The sequence below is a fragment of the Lotus japonicus genome, chromosome 1 (assembly GCF_012489685.1).
Source record: "Lotus japonicus ecotype B-129 chromosome 1, LjGifu_v1.2".
Classification (NCBI taxonomy): domain Eukaryota; kingdom Viridiplantae; phylum Streptophyta; class Magnoliopsida; order Fabales; family Fabaceae; genus Lotus; species Lotus japonicus.
The window spans coordinates 51,279,359-51,301,780 of NC_080041.1; the positions used below are offsets into that span (position 1 = coordinate 51,279,359).

The window sequence follows — 22,422 nt, forward strand, 5'->3', positions numbered from 1 at the left end:
GGAATTGTGTGTGATTGGAAAATGTTTTCTAAGGCTTCGGCTGACAATGTAGATGATGCATCTACTGAATGTTTTTGATGAGTGAATGACATGCTAAGTGCTAATTGGGTAATTTAGGATGTGTGGTGCATGCCTTATATGCTAGGTGCTATGTGGTTATTGCTTAAGATATTGATATATGACATGTTGATTGATTATGATGAGTTAATTCTGCTTTTGCACTATAATCTGAGTTTCTGAACGGTGAGAAAAGCGGGCAGGTCATGCCGATTTTATTTTGAGAGTTTTGGGGAAAGTTTGATAGGACGAATGAGATTCGGGCCTTGTTATGGTTTTTCATGGATCGAGACATTCTCTGGAGTCATTTGGGATTTGGAGATCCCGGGAACTTATAAGATTCGCGATAAGATTAAAAGGATATTATTTTGAAAAGAAAACTCATAAGACATTAAACAACCTCTAAATCTTTAAGTAATGGCGTTAACCTCGAAAGGAAGCTTAGGATGAAGATCTTAGTTTTGAAAAGCGAGAAGTGTCGTCGGATCCTAAGTGTTGAGAATGTTAAGAGGTTTTGAGTAGGTTGATACTCTTTGCTCGTCGAGCAGTTTGTTAGCCATCCAAGGGATGAGCCGAGAAGCTTCACTGAGGCGTGAGACCTTGTGAAGGCGGGATACTCCACTGAGGCGTGAGACCTTGTGGAAAGCATGGAACTCCACTGAGGCGTGAGACCTTGTGAGAGCATGAAACTTCACTGAAGCGTGAGACTTCGTGAGAGCATTGGTGACCCGAAGAGTCATCGTGAGTGGTTGCACCCATGCATATAGTCGATGAAGTGCCAAGCAGAGTACTTCGGTATAGCAGGAAGTAACGATCAGCCATGCAGAGTTGGATCGGTCCTGACTATACCTGGCACAACAGGAGGTAACGATCATCCATGTAGAGTTGTATCGTGCCTGTTGATGTCCGGCATAGCAAGCAGAAATGGTCAAACCATGTAGAGTTTGTACCGTCTTGACTATAGCCAAAGGTGATAAGCGACGCCCGAGCAGAAATGGTTAAACACGAGGCTAGTGTTACGACCGTCTCGAGGTGCCCAGCCTATAAGTGGCAATACCTTTGGTTTGTCCCGTCGCCAAGCAGAGTGACGTTGTTGTTTTGTTCCGTCGCCAAGCAGAGTGACGTTGTTGTTTTGTTCCGTCGCCAAGCAGAGTGACGTTGTTGTTTTGTTCCGTCGCCAAGCAGAGTGACGTTGTCGGTTTGTTCCGTCGCCAAGCAGAGTGACGTTATTCGGGTAAACTTTTAGAGACTTTAATTTACCTAGAACACGTGGCGACGTGTCGAGTGAGATTCGGAGACGTTGTGTGACTAATCATCCTGCATTCATGCATACTGATTTAGTTGTCGAGTGTGATTGTTATTTGTTAATCCTATTTGGAACATGTTAATTGTTATTATTGCTGTTAAGTTCATTATGGAATATGCAACCCTAGGATGTTATCCCTAGCTATAAGCCTAAGTGGCTATTCTCTTATCTATATCTATTGGTGCTATTATTTATGTAATTCTTTGGAGTTGACCCTCGCGTCTTCTGTGTGTGCTTTGGCGGACAAACGCCCTTTGTCAGATGTCTTTGGCGGGCTGATTCATGATGGTTCATCCTTCGGGAGGAACTAGGGTTGAGATGCGGGAACTGGAGCGTATCGCGGTAGCGAGAGGAGGACGGATGGTGTACATGGACTAGGTCGTTATGGATTTCAAATTCGGACGACGATCACGCTAGCATGTAGGAATGAGTGTTAGTGTGAGCTCCTCGAGATGGGATTAGTGTAGGAGTAGAGTCTTAGCTCTGAACATCATTTGTTTTCTTTGGGGACAGGGTAGTTTCCCACCTATAGCTTTTTGTGTGGTTCTTTACGGGAATCACAGAGAGTTGGTTGGACTTAGGAGGTCTTGCTTCAGGCCGATGGGCCAACTTATTCTCAGTTTTGAGGGATGGTGTTGCGGACACTTGACCTTTCTTGTGGATTGTACCTTTTGCCTTCGGGCGTTACACTTTTCTTTCCGTCACTGGAGGTTTACTCGTGACGAGGTTGCTACTACAGCGGGGGCTGTTTATATATTGTATATTAGCTCTATTACTTTTCGCTTTTGGGTTTTATTTAATTCAGTCTTGTCTCAGTTATTATCGAAAAAAAAAATATTTCACGTTTTTCCGCATTAAGTTTACTTTTGGTTACTAAAGTGACGCCACCGAAATCGGGGTGTTACAACCTGAGTGTCATAGCAGTCAGCGTGTTTCCAGAATTCCTTGACCAATTTGTCGTACACCGGTCCTCGAAGCCTGTTGAAGTAATTTTCCCAGCCTTGAACACGGACTTCAGGACGAAGATCATACCCATTTGCAGCAAGATTGTCGAGGTCGAATCTCCATTCTGCCAGTACTTGAAGTTCGTCAGGAGCGTACACACAATGAACGGCACAGCCCCGTTCTGCAATCGGAATTATCTGCTCTTGACCTTGACCTTGAACAGGAGCTTCAGGACCCAATTTGCCTATAGCTTGACCCACTACCATGTGAGGGAACCTGGTTGCTTCGGCAGCTTCGTTTCTGGTTTGTCTCACCATCTTGAGCGGTTGAAGGTTTTGGGTAGAAGATGAAGTTGAGGGATGAATAGATAGCGAGAGAGAGAAAGATCGTGGGTGAGAGGTTTTGAAAAACTGAAGAGAGAGAGAGTAAAACCGAGAGTGTAGGAGATCGTGTGTGTATAGTGGGTTTTGACAAATAACCGTTGTTGATTCAAAAAGCAAATTAAAATCAACGGTTAAAAATTAAAGACATCATAGTAACAGTAAATACACGTATCACACACAGGAGAGAAGCACATCTACACACATTATGACAAACTGTCACACGGGCACAAGGAACTATGCATCAGAGATACTGACACACGTGTTACTGTCTCAGCTTCAGAGTCAGCACCAATGGGTACATACACTCTGATGGAGTTACCTTCTGGACTAGACATCTTCTGATCAAGAAGTATCATAGTCAGAGGTTCTGATCCATCTTCACTCTGGACAAAAGTCCATATTCAGATTTTTCAGAATAAAATTAAATCTATCCTCTGCTAAGGGCTTTGTAAAGATATCTGCCCATTGATGGTCAGTATCAACAAACTTCAGAAGAAGTACGCCCTTCTGTACATAATCTCTAATAAAGTGATACTTTACCTCAATGTGCTTTGCTCTTGAATGTAAGATAGGATTCTTACTCAATGATATTGCTGCAGTGTTATCACAATAGATTGGGATATTGCTCTTAAGGATCTGATAGTCCTCCAGCTGATGTTTCATCCAGAGCATCTGGGTGCTGCATATTGCTGCTGAGATATATTCTGCCTTTGCAGTGGATAGTGCAATGGTTGATTGCCTCTTGCTTGCCCATGAGACTAGATTACTTCCTAGAAATTGACAATTTCCAGAAGTACTTTTTCTCTCTGTTCTATCTCCAGCATAATCAGCATCACAATAACCTGAAAGCTTATACTCTGATGTTTTCTTATACATCAAGCCAAGTTTAGTGGTGCCTTTCAGATACCTTAGGATCCTCTTAACAACAGTTAAGTGGGTCTCCCTTGGATCTGATTGGAAACGAGCACATAAGTGAACACTAAATAATATATCTGGCCTAGATGCAGTTAAATATAGAAGAGATCCTATCATACCACGATAAAGCTTCTGACAAACTTTACCACTTGCATCTTCTTTCTCCAGAATGCATGTAGGATGCATTGGAGTCTTGGCCACTGTAGATTCCAGCATGTTGAACTTCTTCAGAAGTTCTTTAGTGTACTTGCTCTGATGGATATATGTTCCTTCTGGTGTTTGATCAACTTGTATTCCCAGAAAGTACTTAAGTTCTCCCATCATACTCATCTCAAATTCAGCCTGCATCATCTCAGAAAATTCTTTGCATAGAGATTGATTAGCATAACCAAATATAATATCATCAACATAGATTTGCACAATTAAGATATCATCTTTATAAGTTTTGCAAAAGAGAGTTGTATCTACTTTACCCCTTACAAACTCATTCTCCAGAAGGAATGAGCTGAGTCTCTCATACCATGCTCTGGGAGCTTGCTTCAGACCATAGAGAGATTTCTTCAATTTGAACACATGGTCTGGTTTCTTCTCATCTTCAAAACCTGGGGGTTGATGAACATAGACTTCCTCTGAAATATAACCATTCAGGAAAGCACTCTTCACATCCATCTGATGAAGAACTATGTTGTGATTCACTGAGAAGGAGATCAACAGTCTGATTGCTTCTAGTCTTGCTACTGGAGCAAATGTTTCTGTGTAGTCTATTCCTTCCTGCTGGCTGTAGCCTTGAGCAACTAGCCTTGCCTTGTTTCTGACTACATCTCCTTTCTCATTCAATTTGTTTCTGAACACCCATTTTGTACCAATTACATGGACATTCTCAGGCTTCTTCACTAAGCTCCAAACATCGTTCTTGGAGAATTGATTCAATTCTTCTTCCATGGCCAGAATCCAATCCTTGTCCTGAAGAGCTTCATCTATGGACTTGGGTTCAATTAAGGACACCAATCCTTTCAGACTGAGCAGAGTCTCTTCAGAGGGTCTGAAGGCTGATCTGGTTCTGGCTGGTTCATCTTTGTTGCCCAGAATCAATTCCTTAGGATGTGATGCAATGATTCTGCTTTTCTTCGGAGGTGGTGAATCAGAGGGACCGGCTTCTTCTTCTGGTTCATCTTCCTCTGGCTCAACTTCCTCTGGAGCTTTGCCTTTGTCAGAAACATTTATACTTAAATCTGCAAATTTCTCAACTAGCTTTGACTGGTCAGAGTCAAGCTTATCGTCAAATCTAACATGAATAGACTCTTCAATAGTCTTAGCATCAGTATTGTAAAATCTAAAACCTTTAGATCTATCAGAGTAACCAAGTAATAGACATTTAGAAGACTTAGCATCAAATTTATGCAATCTATCCTTAGTATTAAGAACATAACAAACACAACCAAAAGGATGAAAGTAAGAAATGTTGGGTTTTATGTTCTTCCACAATTCATAGGGAGTCTTATTCAGAATTGGTCTCACAGAGATTCTGTTCTGAATGTAACATGCTGTATTTACTGCCTCTGCCCAAAAGTGCTTAGCCATGCCAGTTTCTTGGAGCATGGTTCTAGCCATCTCCTGAAGAGTTCTGTTCTTCCTCTCAACAACACCATTCTGTTGAGGAGTTCTGGGACAAGAGAAATCATGTGCAATTCCATAGGAATCAAACAGACTCTCAAACTTGTCATTCTCAAACTCTCCACCATGGTCACTTCTGACACGCACAATCCTACAAGCCTTCTCATTTTGCACTTGGGCTATGAAGGTAGAGAACACAACATGAGACTCATCCTTGCGGGTTAGAAACTTTACCCATGTCCAGCGGCTATAGTCGTCAACGATGACCATCCCATATCTCTTGCCACCTATAGACTCAGTTTTCACTTGTCCAAACAGGTCGATATGCAGAAGTTCCAACGGCCTTGAGGTTGAGACAACATTCTTTGCCTTGAAAGGGACTTTAGTGAATTTGCCTTTCTGACATGCTTCACAAAGAGCGTCTGAAGCGAACTTCAGATTGGGTAAGCCCCTGACAAGGTTTAGCTTGCTCAGCTGAGAAATCTTTCTCATACTGCATGCCCTAACCGTCTATGCCATACCCACTGCTCTTCATTAACAGAAAGAAGGCACTTCACATTCTGAGCCTCCAACTCAGATAATCTGATCTTATAAATGTTGTTCTTCCTCTTGCTGTTAAAAAGAACAGAGTCATCGATCTGACTTACAGCCCTGCAAGACTATTGATTGAAAATAACATCATAACCCTTGTCAGCTAATTGACTTATAGACAATAAGTTATGAGTTAAGCTGTCTACCAATAACACATTATCAATGCATGGACTACTATCTACACAAATAGTACCAGTACCAACAATTTTACCCTTTTCATTTCCTCCAAAGCCAACTTCGCCTCCAGGCTTAAGTTTTAGCTCTTGGAACATACGCCTTTCTCCCGTCATGTGACGCGAGCATCCACTGTCCAGATACCATGACTGGTGTTTCAGTGGAGCTATCAAGGATATCTGCAACATAGATAATCTTGTCCTTAGGTACCCACTTTCTGGGTCCTCTCTTGTTAGTTACCCCAGAGGTTCTGATCACCTTGGGTTTCTCAACATAATAATGTAAAGGAATTTTTGCATGATATTTAGACATGGAGAAAGATCCCTTTTTAAGAGGAGGTTTAGCAACTTCAGCAGGTAAAGGATCAGGCAAAATGGTACCAGAGGGAACAAAGCATTCATACAAGGATTTAGCTTTAGGCATAGAAGGCTCATTTCTAATTGGTTTAGAATAGCCAATGCCATGCATTCCATTTCTGCTTACGCCATAGATCATTGAAGCCATTAAGCTTCTATCTACGCTCTTAGCCAGGAATCTTTGAAAAGACTTTTCATATTTAGATTCATTTCTACAATCAGAGGCATCACAAGCAACTATTTCTTCTAACTTAGCGATCTGGTTCTTAAGCACAGAGTTAGAATTGATCAAAGCATGATTATCATTTTTCAAATCAGAAATAATTTTCTCATGTTCAGAAGGAGTCTTAGAAACAGCAGATAAGTTCTTTTTCAACTTCTTATGCTTAGACAATAAAGAGTTATACTTATCCATGATATCAGACAAAGCATGTTTCAGTTCAGAGGTAGAGAAAGAAGCGAATACCTCATTTTCATCGTCTGAGTTAGGATCTCCTTCTGATTCTGAGTCAGAGTCAACAGCTTCCTTTGACTCTGCTCCTTTGTCTTTGACAATAGCCATGAGTCCTTGGACTTCACCATCAGAGTCAACATCCTCTGACTCTGATTCATCAAATGTCACCATCAGACTCTTCTTTGTCTTGAAATGCTTCTTTGGCTTCTTGTCCTTCTTCAACTTTGGACAATCACTTTTGTAGTGCCCTGATTCTTTGCACTCAAAGCATGTGACTTCCTTAATTGATGACTTCTTCTAGCCTGAGGATTCAGACTTTCCTTTTGCCTTTCCAGAGCCTTTGTACTTGCTCTGCCTGTGCTTCCAGATGCGGTTGAGTCTCTTGGAGATCAGAGTCAGCTCATCTTCATCAGAATCTTCTGATGCTTCTTCAGATTCTTCTGCTTCAACTTGGAGAGCCTTTGACTTCTCAGCCTTAGCCTTTTCAGATTTGGATTTCAAGGCTATAGACTTTTTCCTCAGATCTTGCATCTCAGAACGCTTCAGCTCATGACATTTCAGCATGCTAATGAGTTCTTCTAAACTCATATGCTCAACATCTCTTGTGAGCTCAATTGATGTCACTAAAGGCATCCAGCTTTCAGGAAGACACCTGATGACCCTTATGACATGATCTTTTGTTGTGTAGCTCTTGTTGAGAGGTCGTATTCCAGCTACAAGCAACTGAAATCTGGAGAACATTTCTTCAATGGTCTCATTTGGCTCCATGATGAAGGATTCATACTTTTGGATCAAAGACAATGCCTTTGATTCTTTAACTTTCTTGTTTCCTTCATGAGATATCTTCAGAGATTGAAAAATGCCTTTTGCAAACTCACGATCTGTAATCTTCTGGTACTCTTCATAAGAAATAGCACTTAGAAGAATTGCTCTTGCTTTGTGATGTTGTGAGTACAGCTTCTTTTGATCTGCAGTCATCTCTGACCTTGGAATCTTCTTGCCATCTGCATCGACTGGACGCTCATAGCCATCCACAATAATATCCCAGAGATCTGCATCAAAACCCAGAAAGAAACTTTCGAGTCTATCTTTCCAATACTCGAACCTTTGACTGTCGAACATAGGAGGCTTTGCGTTGTATCCATCTTTCTGTGTTTCACTGGTGGTAGCCATTGTTTTTCACACCGGCCCGGATCACTGAACACTGTTAGGTGTGGTAATCAAAACTTGCGCTCTGATACCAATTGAAGGTATGAAAAACGGTAGAAAGGGCAGGGGGTTTGAATAACGTTTTCAATATAAAACTTCCACCTTAAAGATTTTAACAAATCTTTTCGAGAACTAACTGCTAAAGATGAGAGATAGAAAAGCACACAAGGATTTTATCCTGGTTCACTTGATAAATCACTCAAGCTACTCCAGTCCACCCGTTAAGGTGATTTCTTCCTTCTTAGAATGAAGGCAATCCACTAATCAGGTATGTGTTACAACTGCACTTGAAACCTACAAGTGACTAACAATACACTGACTTAGCTCACACTAAGATTCACTCCCTTAGTCTTCTCTAGGATCCGATCAACCTTGATCTCCTAAAGGAAAACTATACAACTGTATATGAAGTTCTTGTTTACAAAGAAAGTGCTTCTAAAAAGCTTATAGTAAACACAATGAAATTCAGGATGAAAGAAAGCTTAGAAGGATTTGAATATTTCTTGCGCGTGTGAAAATTCTTCTAGCCGCTTCTTTCAATCTTCAGTCACTATTTATACTCCAAGGATTAGGGTTGAACGTTGCATGGAAATGCTACCGTTGGAGGGCAGTTCTGGAAATCCCAGCTTCTGCTGTGGCTGAGGATGTTAGGTAGGTCGTCAGGATAGTACACTTTGCTTTTGTACTTTGGATAGTGACTTGACCTTAACCTCGTAGACTTCTGATCAGAGGAGCGCTTCGTATAGGAACTTGTGAAGCTGATTGATCAGAGTCAGAGGGAAGCACAGATCCTCTGATCGTTGTATCTTCTGATTCTGAACTCAGAGGGAAGTATATGGTCTTCAGAGTTTCTTGCTTCTGGACATCAGAGTTTCCACTGTTCAGCTTCTGGATCATCAGAGTCTTCTACACCATCAGAACATCTGAACCTTCAGAGTTTCTTGGTTGTCAGAACTTCTGGATCTTCAGAACTTCTAGTGACGGAGTCCTTATCAGAGCTTGATTTACTTCAGATCTTCTGAAGCTTTTCCACTGTTCAGAGTGAACATGGAGAATGCGAAAGCGTTGCTTGGGTCACTCTTTAAGCATAGTGCTTCTGATTTGTGTGAGACTGAATCAAGGTCAGAGCCTGTAAATAGCACACTCAGAAAAACACGTTAGAGTACCATAATTGTTCATACTCAAAAGGTTAACTTGTAATCATCAAAACATAGAGTTGTACTACTAGATCAAAACTTGATCTTACAGTTTTGGCTCAAACATTTCGTGCACCACTCTCATAATATCTCAAAAATATTTTTCAGAATAAATTTTGATATTAAACCATAGGTTAAAATTATTTAAATGCATTTTATTTAAATAAAAACACATTTTTTATTTAAATAAAACCTTCAAAAACAAAACCAAGGAATATTCCCTCATATAATATTCTTAAAATCATGTCGAGAACCTCCCCATAAGGTGTGGCCCACGAAATCTTCCTCGTCTACTCGATTCGCCAACTCATCGCTGCTGTCGGGCCGATTTTGACCTAAAAGTCGTCGTCGCAGAACCCTAGCAATATTACAGTCAAAATACTCGTATTGTCACGCACATCAACTTCTAGAGGTTTCTAAGACTTAATATTGCTTCTAAAAATTAATCACCCTTTTTAAAAGGCATAATATCACATATAGCACAAGAAATTCACATAATATTATTTAATATTATTATTAAAATAATATGCCGTAAAACCGGGTCTTACACCAGGCTCCTTGCATTCAAAGCATGTAACTTCTTTTGATGATGACTTGCATTGACCAGATGAAGACTCTTGCTTTCCTTTAGCTCTGGATGAACCTTTGTATTTGTTATGCCTCTGCTTCCAAAGGTAATTGATTCTCTTTGAAAGAAGTGAGAGCTCATCTTCATCAGAGTCCTCAGACGATTCTTCTGACACTTGTTCAGCATGAAGCGCCTTGGTCTTCTCAAACTTCACCTTCAGAGCTATGGACTTTTGCTTCCTCTAAGCAACATGATCAACACGATTTATCTCATGACTTCTCAGGATACCAATGAGTTCTTCTAAGCTTATCTTTTTGATGTCTTTATACAGCTTCAAGGAAGTCATCAAAGGCATCCACTTCTCAGGAAGATCTCTGAGAATTCTCTTCACATGGTCAACATTGGTGTAGCCTTTGTCAAGTATTCTGATTCCATAAATGATCATCTGAAATCTGGAGAACATAGCATCAACTGTTTCATCAGGTTCCATCATGAAGGCTTCATACTTTTTGATCAGGGACAACGCCTTTGTCTCCTTGACCTCTTCATTTCCTTCATGAGACATCTTCAAGGAATCGAAGATCGCCTTGGCAAGATCACGGTCTGTGATCTTCTCATATTCTTCATATGGGATAGCACTCAACAAGATAGTTCTTGCTCTGTGATGATCTTTGTACGTTTTATTTTGAGCTTCAGTCATCTTGTCTCTTGGGATCTTCACTCCATCTTAATCAATAGGGCGAGTGTAGCCATCAATAATGTGATCCCAGAGATCAGCATCGAATCCAAGAAAGAAACTTTCGATTCTATCTTTCCAGTATTCAAACTTTTCTCCATCAAACATAGGTGGTTTAGCACTGTAGTGCTCTCTTTGAGCATCGCTGGTGGTGGTAGCCATTTGAGTTTTTCACACCGGTCCGGATCTCTGAACACTGTTAAGTGTGGGAATCAGAACTTACGCTCTGATACCAATTGAAGTTATGAAAAACACTAGAAAGGAGGGGGGTTTGAATAGGGTTTTTGGCTTTTTGAAATTTCCCTCTAAGATTAAGGATAATCTTTTCGGACTAAAGATCACAAGATGTAAGAGTCAAGGATAGGAGAAAAGCACACCATGATTTTATCCTGGTTCACTTGATAAATCCCTCAAGCTAATCCAGTCCACCCGTTAAGGTGATTTCTTCCTTCTTAGAATGAAGGCAATTCACTATTCAATGATTGTTACAACTACACTAGCAACCTGCTTAGTGACTAACAATACAATGAACTAGCACCACTAAGACAACCTTGCCTTAGTCTTCTCAAGAATTATGACCTCACTGGTCTCTCAAGGAATCTACAAACAAAGTTTGTGAAAGAGTTCGGTTTACAAAGAAATGCTTCTTAATAAGCAGAAGTAAACACAATAAGAACAATGAAGAAATATTGCTAAGATATTCGTTGAGAGTATTTCACTTGGATATGCAAAGTTTCTTTTCATTTCTTCAGTCTTCAGCCTTTAAATACTCCAAGGTTTAGAATGTGTATCCGTTGGATGAATCTGTCAGTTGGAGGGCAGTTCTGGAATTTTCAGAGCCTGCTATGGCTGATCGTCGTAGGTGAGGTAGTCAGAATAGTACATTAGCTTTTGTACGAATGACAGTGACAATGCGTTAGCCTAGTTGACTCTTGATCTTGGGCGTCGCTTCATGTTGGAACTTGTGAAGCTTGTGTGATCAGAGTAAGAGCGAAGCTTGGATCTTCAGATCATCAGAACTTCTGCTTTTGGACCGTTCATCAGAACATCTAGCCTTCTGAGCATGAAGTGCTTCTGGTCTTGAGAGCCAGCTTACTCTTGGACTTAAGAGTTTTCGAGTCTTTAGCTTCTGGACCGTTCCTCGGAACATCTGGTCTTCAGAACTTCAGAGCTTGGATCGTTCAGAGTTCACATAAGAGCTTATAATCTTCCAAGCGTCTAAAGCGTTTTCTAACGTTCAGAAGAACGTAGTTAAGTGTAGAAGCGTTGTGCTGGTTACTCTTGGTCTTCAAGTTCTGAATAATATATTGTTTTTGAATCAGAGCTAGAGCCTGTTTGTCACAACTTACAGAGACAAACGTTAGAGAACCATAATTGTTCATACATAATAATAAACTTGTTATCATCAAAACATAGAGTTGTACCACCTGACCAAATCTTGGTCTTACATTAATATTTCCAAGAATCCGATACAGCATAGTAGGACCAAGCACATTGACATAAGGGATTTGGTGGAGGATAAAATTGTCACTTTGGAGCATGTTACAATTGAGAAGCAATTGGATGACATTTTTACAAAGCCCCTTGATGCAAGTACTTTTGACAAATTAAGAGGAAATCTTGGGATTTGCCTCTTTGATGGAGCATAGCAATTAACGTTTCTAAAGGTGCTAACGGCTAGTTTTATCTTAATCATCATTAACTGCCATTGTGACATCAACAGAGAAAGGATTGCATCATTGCTAAACTGCTATATAACTACCTCTAACGGGCAAATAGTTTCATCTCAACCGCTTGTGATTCTTATTTCTACTATTTTCATCCACTCAAAAGCTTTATGTAGGCCTCTTTATCTTTTTGTCTTACTCTACATCATTCGTTACAAATCTAAAGAGGCCTACATAAAGCTTTTGAGCGGAAATATGCCTCTCCAATGACCAAAATCGTCTCTATAGCCTAAAACAAGTTTAAGCTCATCATATTCCTCCATCGAGGTGTTACGAGTCCGTAGAGCTCAACTTACACATACTACAAATGGAGAATTGTAACGAAAGAAGTAGAGTAGGACCAAATGATAAATAAGCTTAAACGAAACTTTTAAGTGGAGCAATTCCTCTCAAAAGATTAGAACCGTCTCTATAGCCCAAAATAAGTTTAAGCTCATGATATTAATCCATCGAATGTCATATGACTTCGTAGAGCTGAGCTTAAACTTACTATAAATGGAGAATTGGAACGAAAGAAGCAGAGTAGGACAACCTATAGCTTTTGAGTAGAGAAATTCCTCTCTAATGAGCAAAACCATCTTGTTATCCTAAAATAAGTTCAAGGTTATGATATTCCTCCATCGAATGTGATACGAGTTCGTAGAGCTTAATTAAAACTTAATAGAAATGGAGAATTGCAAGGAATGAAGTACAGGAGGATAAAAGGGTAAAAAGGCCAGAAAATAGCTTTTGAGTGGAGAAATTCTTCTCTAATGACAAAAGCCGCCTCGTTGTCCCAAAATAAGTTCAAGGTTATGATATTCCTCCATCGAATGTGATACGAGTTCGTAGAGCTCAACTAAAACTTAATAGAAATTGAGAATTGTAAGAAATGAAGTAGAGTAGGACAAAAGGACAAAGAGGTAGATAAAGCTTTTTAAAAATGGAGAATTGTAACAAATGATGTAGAGAAGGACAAAACGATAAAGAGGCCTACATAAAGCTTTTGAGTGGAGAAATGCCTCTCCAATGACCAAAACCGTCTCTATAGCCTAAAACAAGTTTAAGCTCATCATATTCCTCCATCGAATGTGTTACGAGTTCGTAGAGCTCAACTTACACATACTACAAATGGAGAATTGTAACGAAAGAAGTAGAGTAGGACCAAATGATAAATAGGCTTAAACGAAACTTTTGGGTGGAGCAGTTACTCTCTTAAGATCAGAACCGTCTCTGTAACCCAAAATAAGTTTAAGCTCATGATATTAATCCATCGAATGTCATACGACTTCGTAGAGCTGAGCTTAAACTTACTATAAATGGAGAATTGGAACGAAAGAAGCAGAGTAGGACAACCTATAGCTTTTGAGTGGAGAAATTCCTCTCTAATGAGCAAAACCATCTTGTTGTCCTAAAATAAGTTCAAGGTTATGGTATTCCTCCATCGAATGTGATACGAGTTCGTAGAGCTCAATTAAAACTTACTAGAAATGGAGAATTGCAAGGAATGAAGTACAGGAGGATAAAAGGGTAAAGAGGCCAGGAAATAGCTTTTGAGTGGAGAAATTCTTCTCTAATGACAAAAGCTGCCTCGTTGTCCCAAAATCAGTTTAAGCTCATGATATTCCTCCATCGAATGTGATACGAATTCGTAGAGCTCAATTAAAACTTAATAGAAATTGAGAATAGTAACGAATGAAGTAGAGTAGGACAAAAGGATAAAGAGGTAGATAAAGATTTTTAGAAATGGAGAATTGTAACGAATGATGTAGAGTATGACTGTAACACCCTGATTTCCAGGTGTCACTTTAGTAACTCAAAAATAAAATAAAGCGGAAAAGCAGGTATTATTTTTTTTTCATTTTGTTTAAATAAAAGACTTGTCGAAATAAAGACTCAACCCATTCGCGATTAACAGCGACTAATATACAATAAAAGCACAACCCTCGCTGCAACTAAAATCAAGTGACGGAAGGTAACATCAAGTAACTGAAAGTAGTGCTCGCAGGCAAATAAGTGCGACCCATAGTCAGAGTCATAAGTTTTATAAATAAAGTCCTCCAAGAAAGTACGTCAGCCCAGAACGGCCTCCAAAAGACCTCCTACGTCCGAAAAACTCCCTGTGATCCTCATGGAAGAGAACCACACAAAAAGCTAATAGTCGGGGACCTACCCTACCCCAAAATGTGAAATGACAATCAGAGCTATGACAACGAAACCCCATATACTACACCCCTAACATCGACCCTCATCCGATCCTGCAAGAAGTCCGGGTCCACGTCGAAGGCTCAGTGGTAGTCATTTCGCACCGGGTCCTCCCCGAACGACGAACCATCATGAATCAGCTGTTGAACGTCTGGCAGCAGGCCGACCGCCCAAAGACAAACATACACACAAAGCCACAACGCGAGGGTCAACTCACCAAATATAATAGATAATACAAGCAACATGTTAAGAATGGGGGTATATATATATGTTGTATATATACATATAAGTTCTGTATTGCCTACCCTAAGGTATATACATAGCATGTTATCGAATCTCTAATACAATTCAATCATCAAAACACATAACGATGCTTATCAACATCAACAAATATAGTTAGGTGCATGGCTGTAACACCCCGATTTCGGTGGCGTCACTTTAGTAACCAAAAGTAAACTTAATGCGGAAAAACGTAAATATTTTTTTTTTTCGATAATAATAACTAGGACAAGACTGAAATAAATAAAACCCAACAATAACAATAATCAGAACTAATATACAATATATAAACAGCCCCCGCTGTAGTAGTAACCTCGTCACGAGTAAACCTCCAGTGACGGAAGGAAAAGTGTAACGCCCGAAGGCAAAAGGTACAATCCACAAGAAAGGTCAAGTGTCCGCAACACCATCCCTCAAAACTGAGAATAAGCTGGCCCATCGGCCTGAAGCAAGACCTCCTAAGTCCAACCAACTCTCTGTGATTCCCGTAAAGAAACCACACAAAAAGCTATAGGTGGGAAACTACCCTGTCCCCAAAGAAAACAAATGATGTTCAGAGCTAGGACTCTACTCCTACACTAATCCCATCTCGAGGAGCTCACACTAACACCCAATCCTACATGCTAGCATGATCGTCGTCCGAATTCGAAATCCAGAACGACCTAGTCTACATACACCATCCGTCCTCCTCTCGCAACCGCGATACGCTCCAGTTTCTGCATCTCAACCCTAGTTCCTCCCGAAGGATGAACCATCATGAATCAGCCCGCCAAAGACATCTGACAAAGGGCGTTTGTTCGCCAAAGCACACACAGAAGACGCGAGGGTCAACTCCAAAGAATTATGTAAATAATAGCACCAATAAATATAAATAAGATAATAGCCACTTAGGCTTATAACTAGGGATAACATCCTAGGGTTGCATATTTCCACAAAGAATATAACGACTGTAAATCACAGTTAACATGCATCAAGTAGAACTAACAAATATCAAACACACTCATCAACTATGTCAGTATGCATGTTGCATGAAATGATATGCAGGTTAACCCAGTCAACCAATATGCAATCCGGAACGGATGGACATCAACGGATCAGCCCTTCACCAGCCACGGTGGTGCCATTTCGGCCCGCGTGCCTCTTACACCACACAAAGGTAGTCAGATCAGCCGTAACCCGTAGGTCTGCCATTTCGGTCTGCTACAAGAGACGTTTACAAACGCTCTTTCACGGAAATCCGGGTCTTATGACCATTTTGGAATCCGACGAGGTCCAGAGTACGTCCTGTGTTAATACCCCATTAATGTTGCATGAATGCAGGATGATTAGTCAACCAACGTCTCCGATCTCACTCGACACGTCGCCACGTGTTCTAGGTAAATTAAAGTTTCTAAAAGCTTATCCTAAGGTAAAGTCGATTCTGCGACAAAATACAATAATCATAAAATGAGTGCAACCACTCACGATGACTCTTCGGGTCATCAATGCTCTCACAAAGTCTCACGCTTCAGTGAAGTTTCATGCTCTCACAAGGTCTCACGCCTCAGTGGAGTTCCATGCTTTCCACAAGGTCTCACGCCTCAGTGGAGTATCCCGCATTCACAAGGTCTCACGCCTCAGTGAAGCTTCATGCTGTTCACGAGGTCTCACGCCTCAGTGGAGTATCACGCATTCACAAGGTCTCACGCCTCAGTGAAGCTTCTCGGCTCATCCCTTGGATGGCTAACAAACTGCTCAACGAGCGAAGGAGTACCAGCATACTCAGAACTTACCAAACTCCTCAACACTTGGATCCGACGGCACTCCTCGTTTTTCCAAAACTATGACTTGACTTCCAATGCCTTCCTTCGAGGTTGTTATCATTACTTAAAGATTTTGAGGTTATTTAAGGTCTTATGAATTTTCTTTATAAAATAGATTCCATTTCGTCTTATCGCAAGTCTTATACATTTGCAGGATCTCCCAATCCCAAGTCGCTTCCAGAGGATGTCTCGATCCACTAAACAAAATTAAGGCCCGAACCTCGTTCGTCCTATCAAACTTTCTCAAAACTCTCAAAATAAAATCGGCATGACCTGCCCGCTATTCTCACCATTCAGAAACTCAGATTCCAGTACAGAGCATATTTAAATTATCACAATCAACAACATGTCATATATCAATAAATCGCATCATAAACACTTAGCACTTAGCATATAAAGCATGCACCACACATCCTAGATTACCCACATAGCACATAGCATGTAAGACAATCTCAAAAACATTCAGTAGATGAACCATCTACATTGTCAGCCGAAGCCTCAGAAAACATTTTCCAATCACACACAATTCCAGTGCATAAACAGTAAACAATGTCGAAACATCGACCCTAAGCATTAACTAGAGATTCAGTGAGAAGCCCTCACCTGCACATTCTCCTGGATTATCTTCTAACTCTTCCTCACAAGCAAAGCGTTGCTCCTCAGGAAATTCCTCAAAAGTTCCTTTAAAGCAAAGTCACAGAAATACTATCAGAATCTATCGAGAACTAAGCTATCGATACTTACTAAGGTTACACGAAGTAATCTATACTCTAAGGTACGATAATCTAGCGCGAAAGACAAGTTTTCGGAAAAGGAAATTTTCCTCCTCCCCCTTAATAGGGCTCGGCCACTTTAGGTAATTATGGGGCTCGATTTTTCTTCGATCAAACTTGGTTCCTATGCTTTCATAAGCCGTAACTAAGGGTATTCTGAACTCGGAAAAATTATCGGATCAAAAACTGTCGCAGGGGTATTTTGGTCATGATTTTTAACTTAGAAATTTCAAAACTGAAATCCCAAAAACCAAATTTTGCAGGGACGTTACTAACGACGTTTATGACAACTAATCCTACTAGCACTAAGCTAAGGCGATAGTTTTCAGCCTAAAGGTTGAAGCTTTACACCAAAAACTCCAAAAATGGGTATTTTAGGTTCAAATTGATTCCGGCGGAATTCCGGCGACATAACGGAAAATCTAACCCGGCAGAAGTGATCTTGGGCACATATAGAAGAGGTTTAGAATCAGAAATGAAAGATTCAGGATAGTTTTGCAAAAACCCATAAACTATCAGCTCAGAAAAGTCTACAGAAAAGCTATGGAAAAAGCGATCGGAGGTAAAGATTAGCGACTATACCTCGAAACCTTGAAGCAGCAACTGATTAATCAACGATCAAGCAAGGATTGAACAAAATCTTCTTCTCCTTCTTCCTTGATAAACTCGCGGCCTTGAGAGGGAAAATGGAGGAGTTTTGTGTTTTTTTTCTCACTTGCTTGCTATATATAGAAAATGGTAATTCGCGGGAAAATGAAAGTTTCGCGAATCTGATTTTTCCGGCATCATTCTCCATGAATTCTAAGATAGGTTTTGGCAAAGGAATTCCTAAGCTAAGAAGATGTCTCCTTGTATTTTTGGCAACTAATGCAAAGTCGGTGCAAAGTCGGTGTAAAACTATTTTACCCGATAAGTTGCTTTTTGCATCGAATGTCGGAATGGAAAACTTCCTTCTGAAGAAAGATTGAAATCATCAAGAGAAAAGGGTGTACGCATGTAGAATATCCATTTGAAGCTCTGAATAGATAAAGTCTTCATTGTCGAGAAATTCTAGGGTTTTGAAATACCAGGGATTCGGTTTCGGCAAACTTCCGATGATTGGAATCGGACGTTCGTAGATCCTAGAGTTTCGCCTCGAAACGATTGTGATATATGGAAAAAGAGAAGTTCTAACATTTCTCTGAAGATTTTTGGAATTAACTTCCGTCGTGCCTAAAAGTGAAAATCAGCTATATACTAGGGTTTCTGACCTAGGTTTAAGCGTATAACGATCGTGCTATAACTTTTATCGATCATGATGTAATCCTTTGACTTTTCCTGAACTTTCTCCTTCATAAATTTTTTTCATTTGGTAAACTCTAGTTCAGGTTTCCCTTCACAATACATCAACCCTAATCGTAAATGGAAATCTCTTCCACTGATCCTAAGCTTAAAAACTTGGGTCTTACAATGGCGTGCCAATGCAATGTCATGCTCAAAAGATGATCCGGATAAACTGTCACCATCTCGATGGATGGGACGAGCCAAGCATCTCGCTCTGCTAAAGCATCTCGCTTTTATGAAGCATCTCGCTCCTGTGAAGCAGAACGCTCCCGTGAAGCATCTCGCTTCAATGAAGCATCTCGCTCCGATGAAGTCCGATCTGAGATCGTCCTTCGGAAAGCAGCACACTTTCCAAGAAATATATGCATGAATGCAGTATGGTTAGCCAAACAATGAAACGTCCTCACCAAGGTACGCGTGTCTAGCTAGAGTACATTGTCTCTACAATACCCTAAGGAAAACAAGGAAGTGCTAGTCGCACTTGGTAACTTTCCTAGTCACGTTGGCTCACCGTATCGATGGCCAACCAAACTGCTCAACGAGCAAAAGAATGCATCTCGCACTCAGTGACTTTTCAAGTTACTTTGGCTCACCAGCTCGATGGCCAAATGAGTTGTTCAACGAATAAGGGGAATGCTGCTCGCACTCAGTGACTTTTCAATTTACTCAAGCTCATCAGCTCGATGGCCGAAAGGCTGCTCAATGAGCAAAGATGGTGCACTCGCACTTGGGGACTTTCCAATCATCCCTGGCTCATCCTTTGGATGGCTAGATAAACCGTTAAAGGAGCAAAAGGTGTTATCGCACTCAAGGTTTTCCTCACACTTAGATTGTCGACCCTTCCCGTTTTCCAAACCATTTTCACATCCTAAGTCTTTTCCAAGAGGTTATCATCATTATTTAAAAGTGTTCTATCTTTGATTAGTGTATTATGAATTTCATTTACAAATCAAGTTCTGGTTTCGTTTGTTTCAAAACTCTATAAGTCGAAAGATCCCAATAAACCCAAATAATTGCCGAGAAGGTCTCGATCCTAAAATGGCAATGGCTTAGACCTCAGGTTAGAGCCTGCCTAACATTTCCCAAGCCTCGTCATTAGCAATGCATAACATCACGTTTTCTTACCTTGAGACTCATCAGCACTGGCAGTTCCCTTTGCTGTAGAGAGCACAATGTGTGGAACATGTGTCCCAGCAAACAACCGGTAATCAAACCTGAGAGGCAGGGGCTTCTTACCTTGAGACTCATCAGCCCTCACAATAGTAGGTTGTTGATGTGCAATGATCTCTGAGAGAAGACAAGGAAACAGAATAGGCAACTTCACAGCATATGATCCAACATGCTTGAGAGTCTGCTCAAAAAGCAGCTTTCCAAAATCAAACTCACCCGCAATTCCAATCAAATGAAGCATTCTGGCCAGAGATGGAGTCACACCAGACAAGTGATTGGTGGCCATCCAATTTGCAGTACCAATCTTGTAGAGAACAGCATATTTGGCAGTAAGCCTCCAAGATGGAAGCAATCCCTTCTTAGGCCACTTTCTGACCAACTTCCCAGTAAGGGTTGTGACAACCCTATTCAAATCAGGCTCCCCCTGAGCCACAGCCACAGGGCTTCTGCCCAAAAACGCATTGATCACTTCAGGAGAAAAGTTGATGCACTTCCCCCCCACAAACACCTTCCTGTACTCAGCACTGGAAGCATCATCACAATCAGCAAGGATGTTCACAATGAACTCCCTAACAAGCTTGTCAAAACATCTGCCAGATTCTTGACAGTCTTCATCAAACCAGCAGCAGAGATAACCTCCATGATTTCCTGGAGTTCCAAGGCATCTTCATGTAGTTCCCTTTCAATAGCAAGCCTCCTTTGAACCACATATTTCCATCTCTGAGCAGAGTCTAGAAAATGAAGGACACATTGTCCACAGGAGCATTAGGAACATTAACAGGAATCCTCTTACCTTTCATTCTTTTTCTGGCAGTGGTTGAGATGTCTAGGACATCTGGCTCGACATCGACCTCAGAGTCAGGATCAGACACATGTCTTCTTTTCTTTCCAGTAGAAGGTTCTGACTTCTTATATTTCTTTGTCTCCTTCCCAGATTTTGGAATATGAGGACTCTTGGAAGTCTTTGGAGTCTTAGCAGCAGATCCTTCGTTCTTCTGCTTCGTTATGTCTGCAACCTTCTTCTTGACACCACTAACAGGAACATGGGCCTTTTTGATGAGCAATTCTCCATCAGAGTCTTCATCAGCAGATGCAATCACCTTCTTTTCCTTACCCTTTTTGGTGGGATAAAGTAGGGGTTTTCTGAACAGGAACCTCCTCAGAGGAAGAAACTTCATGTGCAGACCATTCTCATCGTGCTCCTCTTGACTCGAAGCAGGAGACTTGACACTAGAACCAGAGGGAGAGGATTGATGTGTCAGTTCAACATCTGGTGCAACATTTGCAGTAGTAGCTACATTTGCAAGTTTCTCAAGAGCCTCATTATCTTCTTGATTCACAGCTTCAGGAAGATTGGGATTTTGATCATCCTCATCATCAGAAATATTTTGTATCCCCAAATTCTTACTGGGTCCTCTCTTAGGAGCCACATGCTTGATACGAAGGCTTCTTCTTCGTGGTTGGGCTGACCCAGTTGGAGCATGGGTAGCACTGGCAGATTTATGGGGAAGCCCAGAGGGATTTGAAGAAGATGTAATGGCACCCACAATCTTCACATTATGTTATGGGGTGATGATCTTTGAACTTCCCTTCTTCTTCTTGCCAGAATCATGAGTCATTCTGTAGAGAAAACTGAAAAATAACCGTTGAAGGTTAGAGAGAGAAAGCAGGCACACTTTTGGATAACACACTGAAAGAGATTGAGGAATCCCAATACGCGATCATGGGCAGTTATATAATGAACAATATAGTCGTTGCCCGTGACAAGTGTCATTAACTGCTACAAGTCAGTTAGGAGACAAAAATCCCTAACTTTCCTCTTAGTTTCTCAAATTTTGCCGCATCCAATGCTTTTGTAAAAATCTCTGCTAACTGCAAATCAGTTTCCACATGTTCAAGAGTGATAATCTTTTCTTCCACCAATTCTCTAATGAAATGATGACGAATATCAATGTGTTTTGTTCTACTATGCTGGATTGGATTTTTGGAAATGTTGATAGCACTCAGGTTGTCACAGAACAATGTCATGACATCTAGTTTGACATCATATTCCTTCAACATTTGTTTCATCCACATCAATTGGGTGCAACCACTGTAAGGCCCTGAACTCATTTTATATTATTCAAGTGAAAAATTGAATAAAAACGAAAGTTTTGACAAGGTTTGAGTTTTGAAAGATTATGGCTTTCACTTTGTGTGATTTTTTAGAGGGTCTTAACGACCTCATTTGGGAAAACTTCCTTCTTGAGAGTTGTAGCCCTTTAGGTTAAGCAAATTCGCCAAGTGGTTTCAGGTCATTCCGATCTTGGTAGCTCGAGATATCCTTGTTTTAGTGACTGTGGTTAGGGCTGTACAGTGCCAGCGGATTAATTGATATTTTTTTTAATTCCGAGTTCGCTCTTATTTTTAATGAAAAAGGGCTAGGTTTTCAATGGGTTCAGACCTGATTAGGTGATTAACTAATGGGTCAAGTGTTTAATAATTGGGTTTGGGCTTAAAAAGAAAGGAAAAGAACAAAACCCTAGCCCATAGTGTTGTTGGCCGCAAGTTGATTGGGGGAAGGGGGGGGGGAGGAAACCCTTATTTCCTTCTCATGCAGAAATAGTAGTGCATCCACACACACCACTCACGTAAGAAAAAAAAACAGAAGAGAGAAAGAG

The 22,422-nt window shown here is 40.7% G+C and overlaps 1 protein-coding gene across 1 annotated transcript; it reads right to left on the reverse strand.

The window, feature by feature from the left end:
• Nucleotides 1-19,703: 19,703 nt before the first annotated feature.
• Nucleotides 19,704-21,874, reverse strand: LOC130737756 (uncharacterized). The gene is made up of 3 exons (XM_057589607.1): nt 21,602-21,874; nt 20,556-21,312; nt 19,704-20,410 (listed from the first exon to the last, which is right to left on the reverse strand). The coding sequence occupies exons 1-3, from the start codon at nt 21,872-21,874 to the stop codon at nt 19,704-19,706; spliced, it is 1,737 nt and encodes a 578-aa protein (XP_057445590.1).
• Nucleotides 21,875-22,422: the final 548 nt, after the last annotated feature.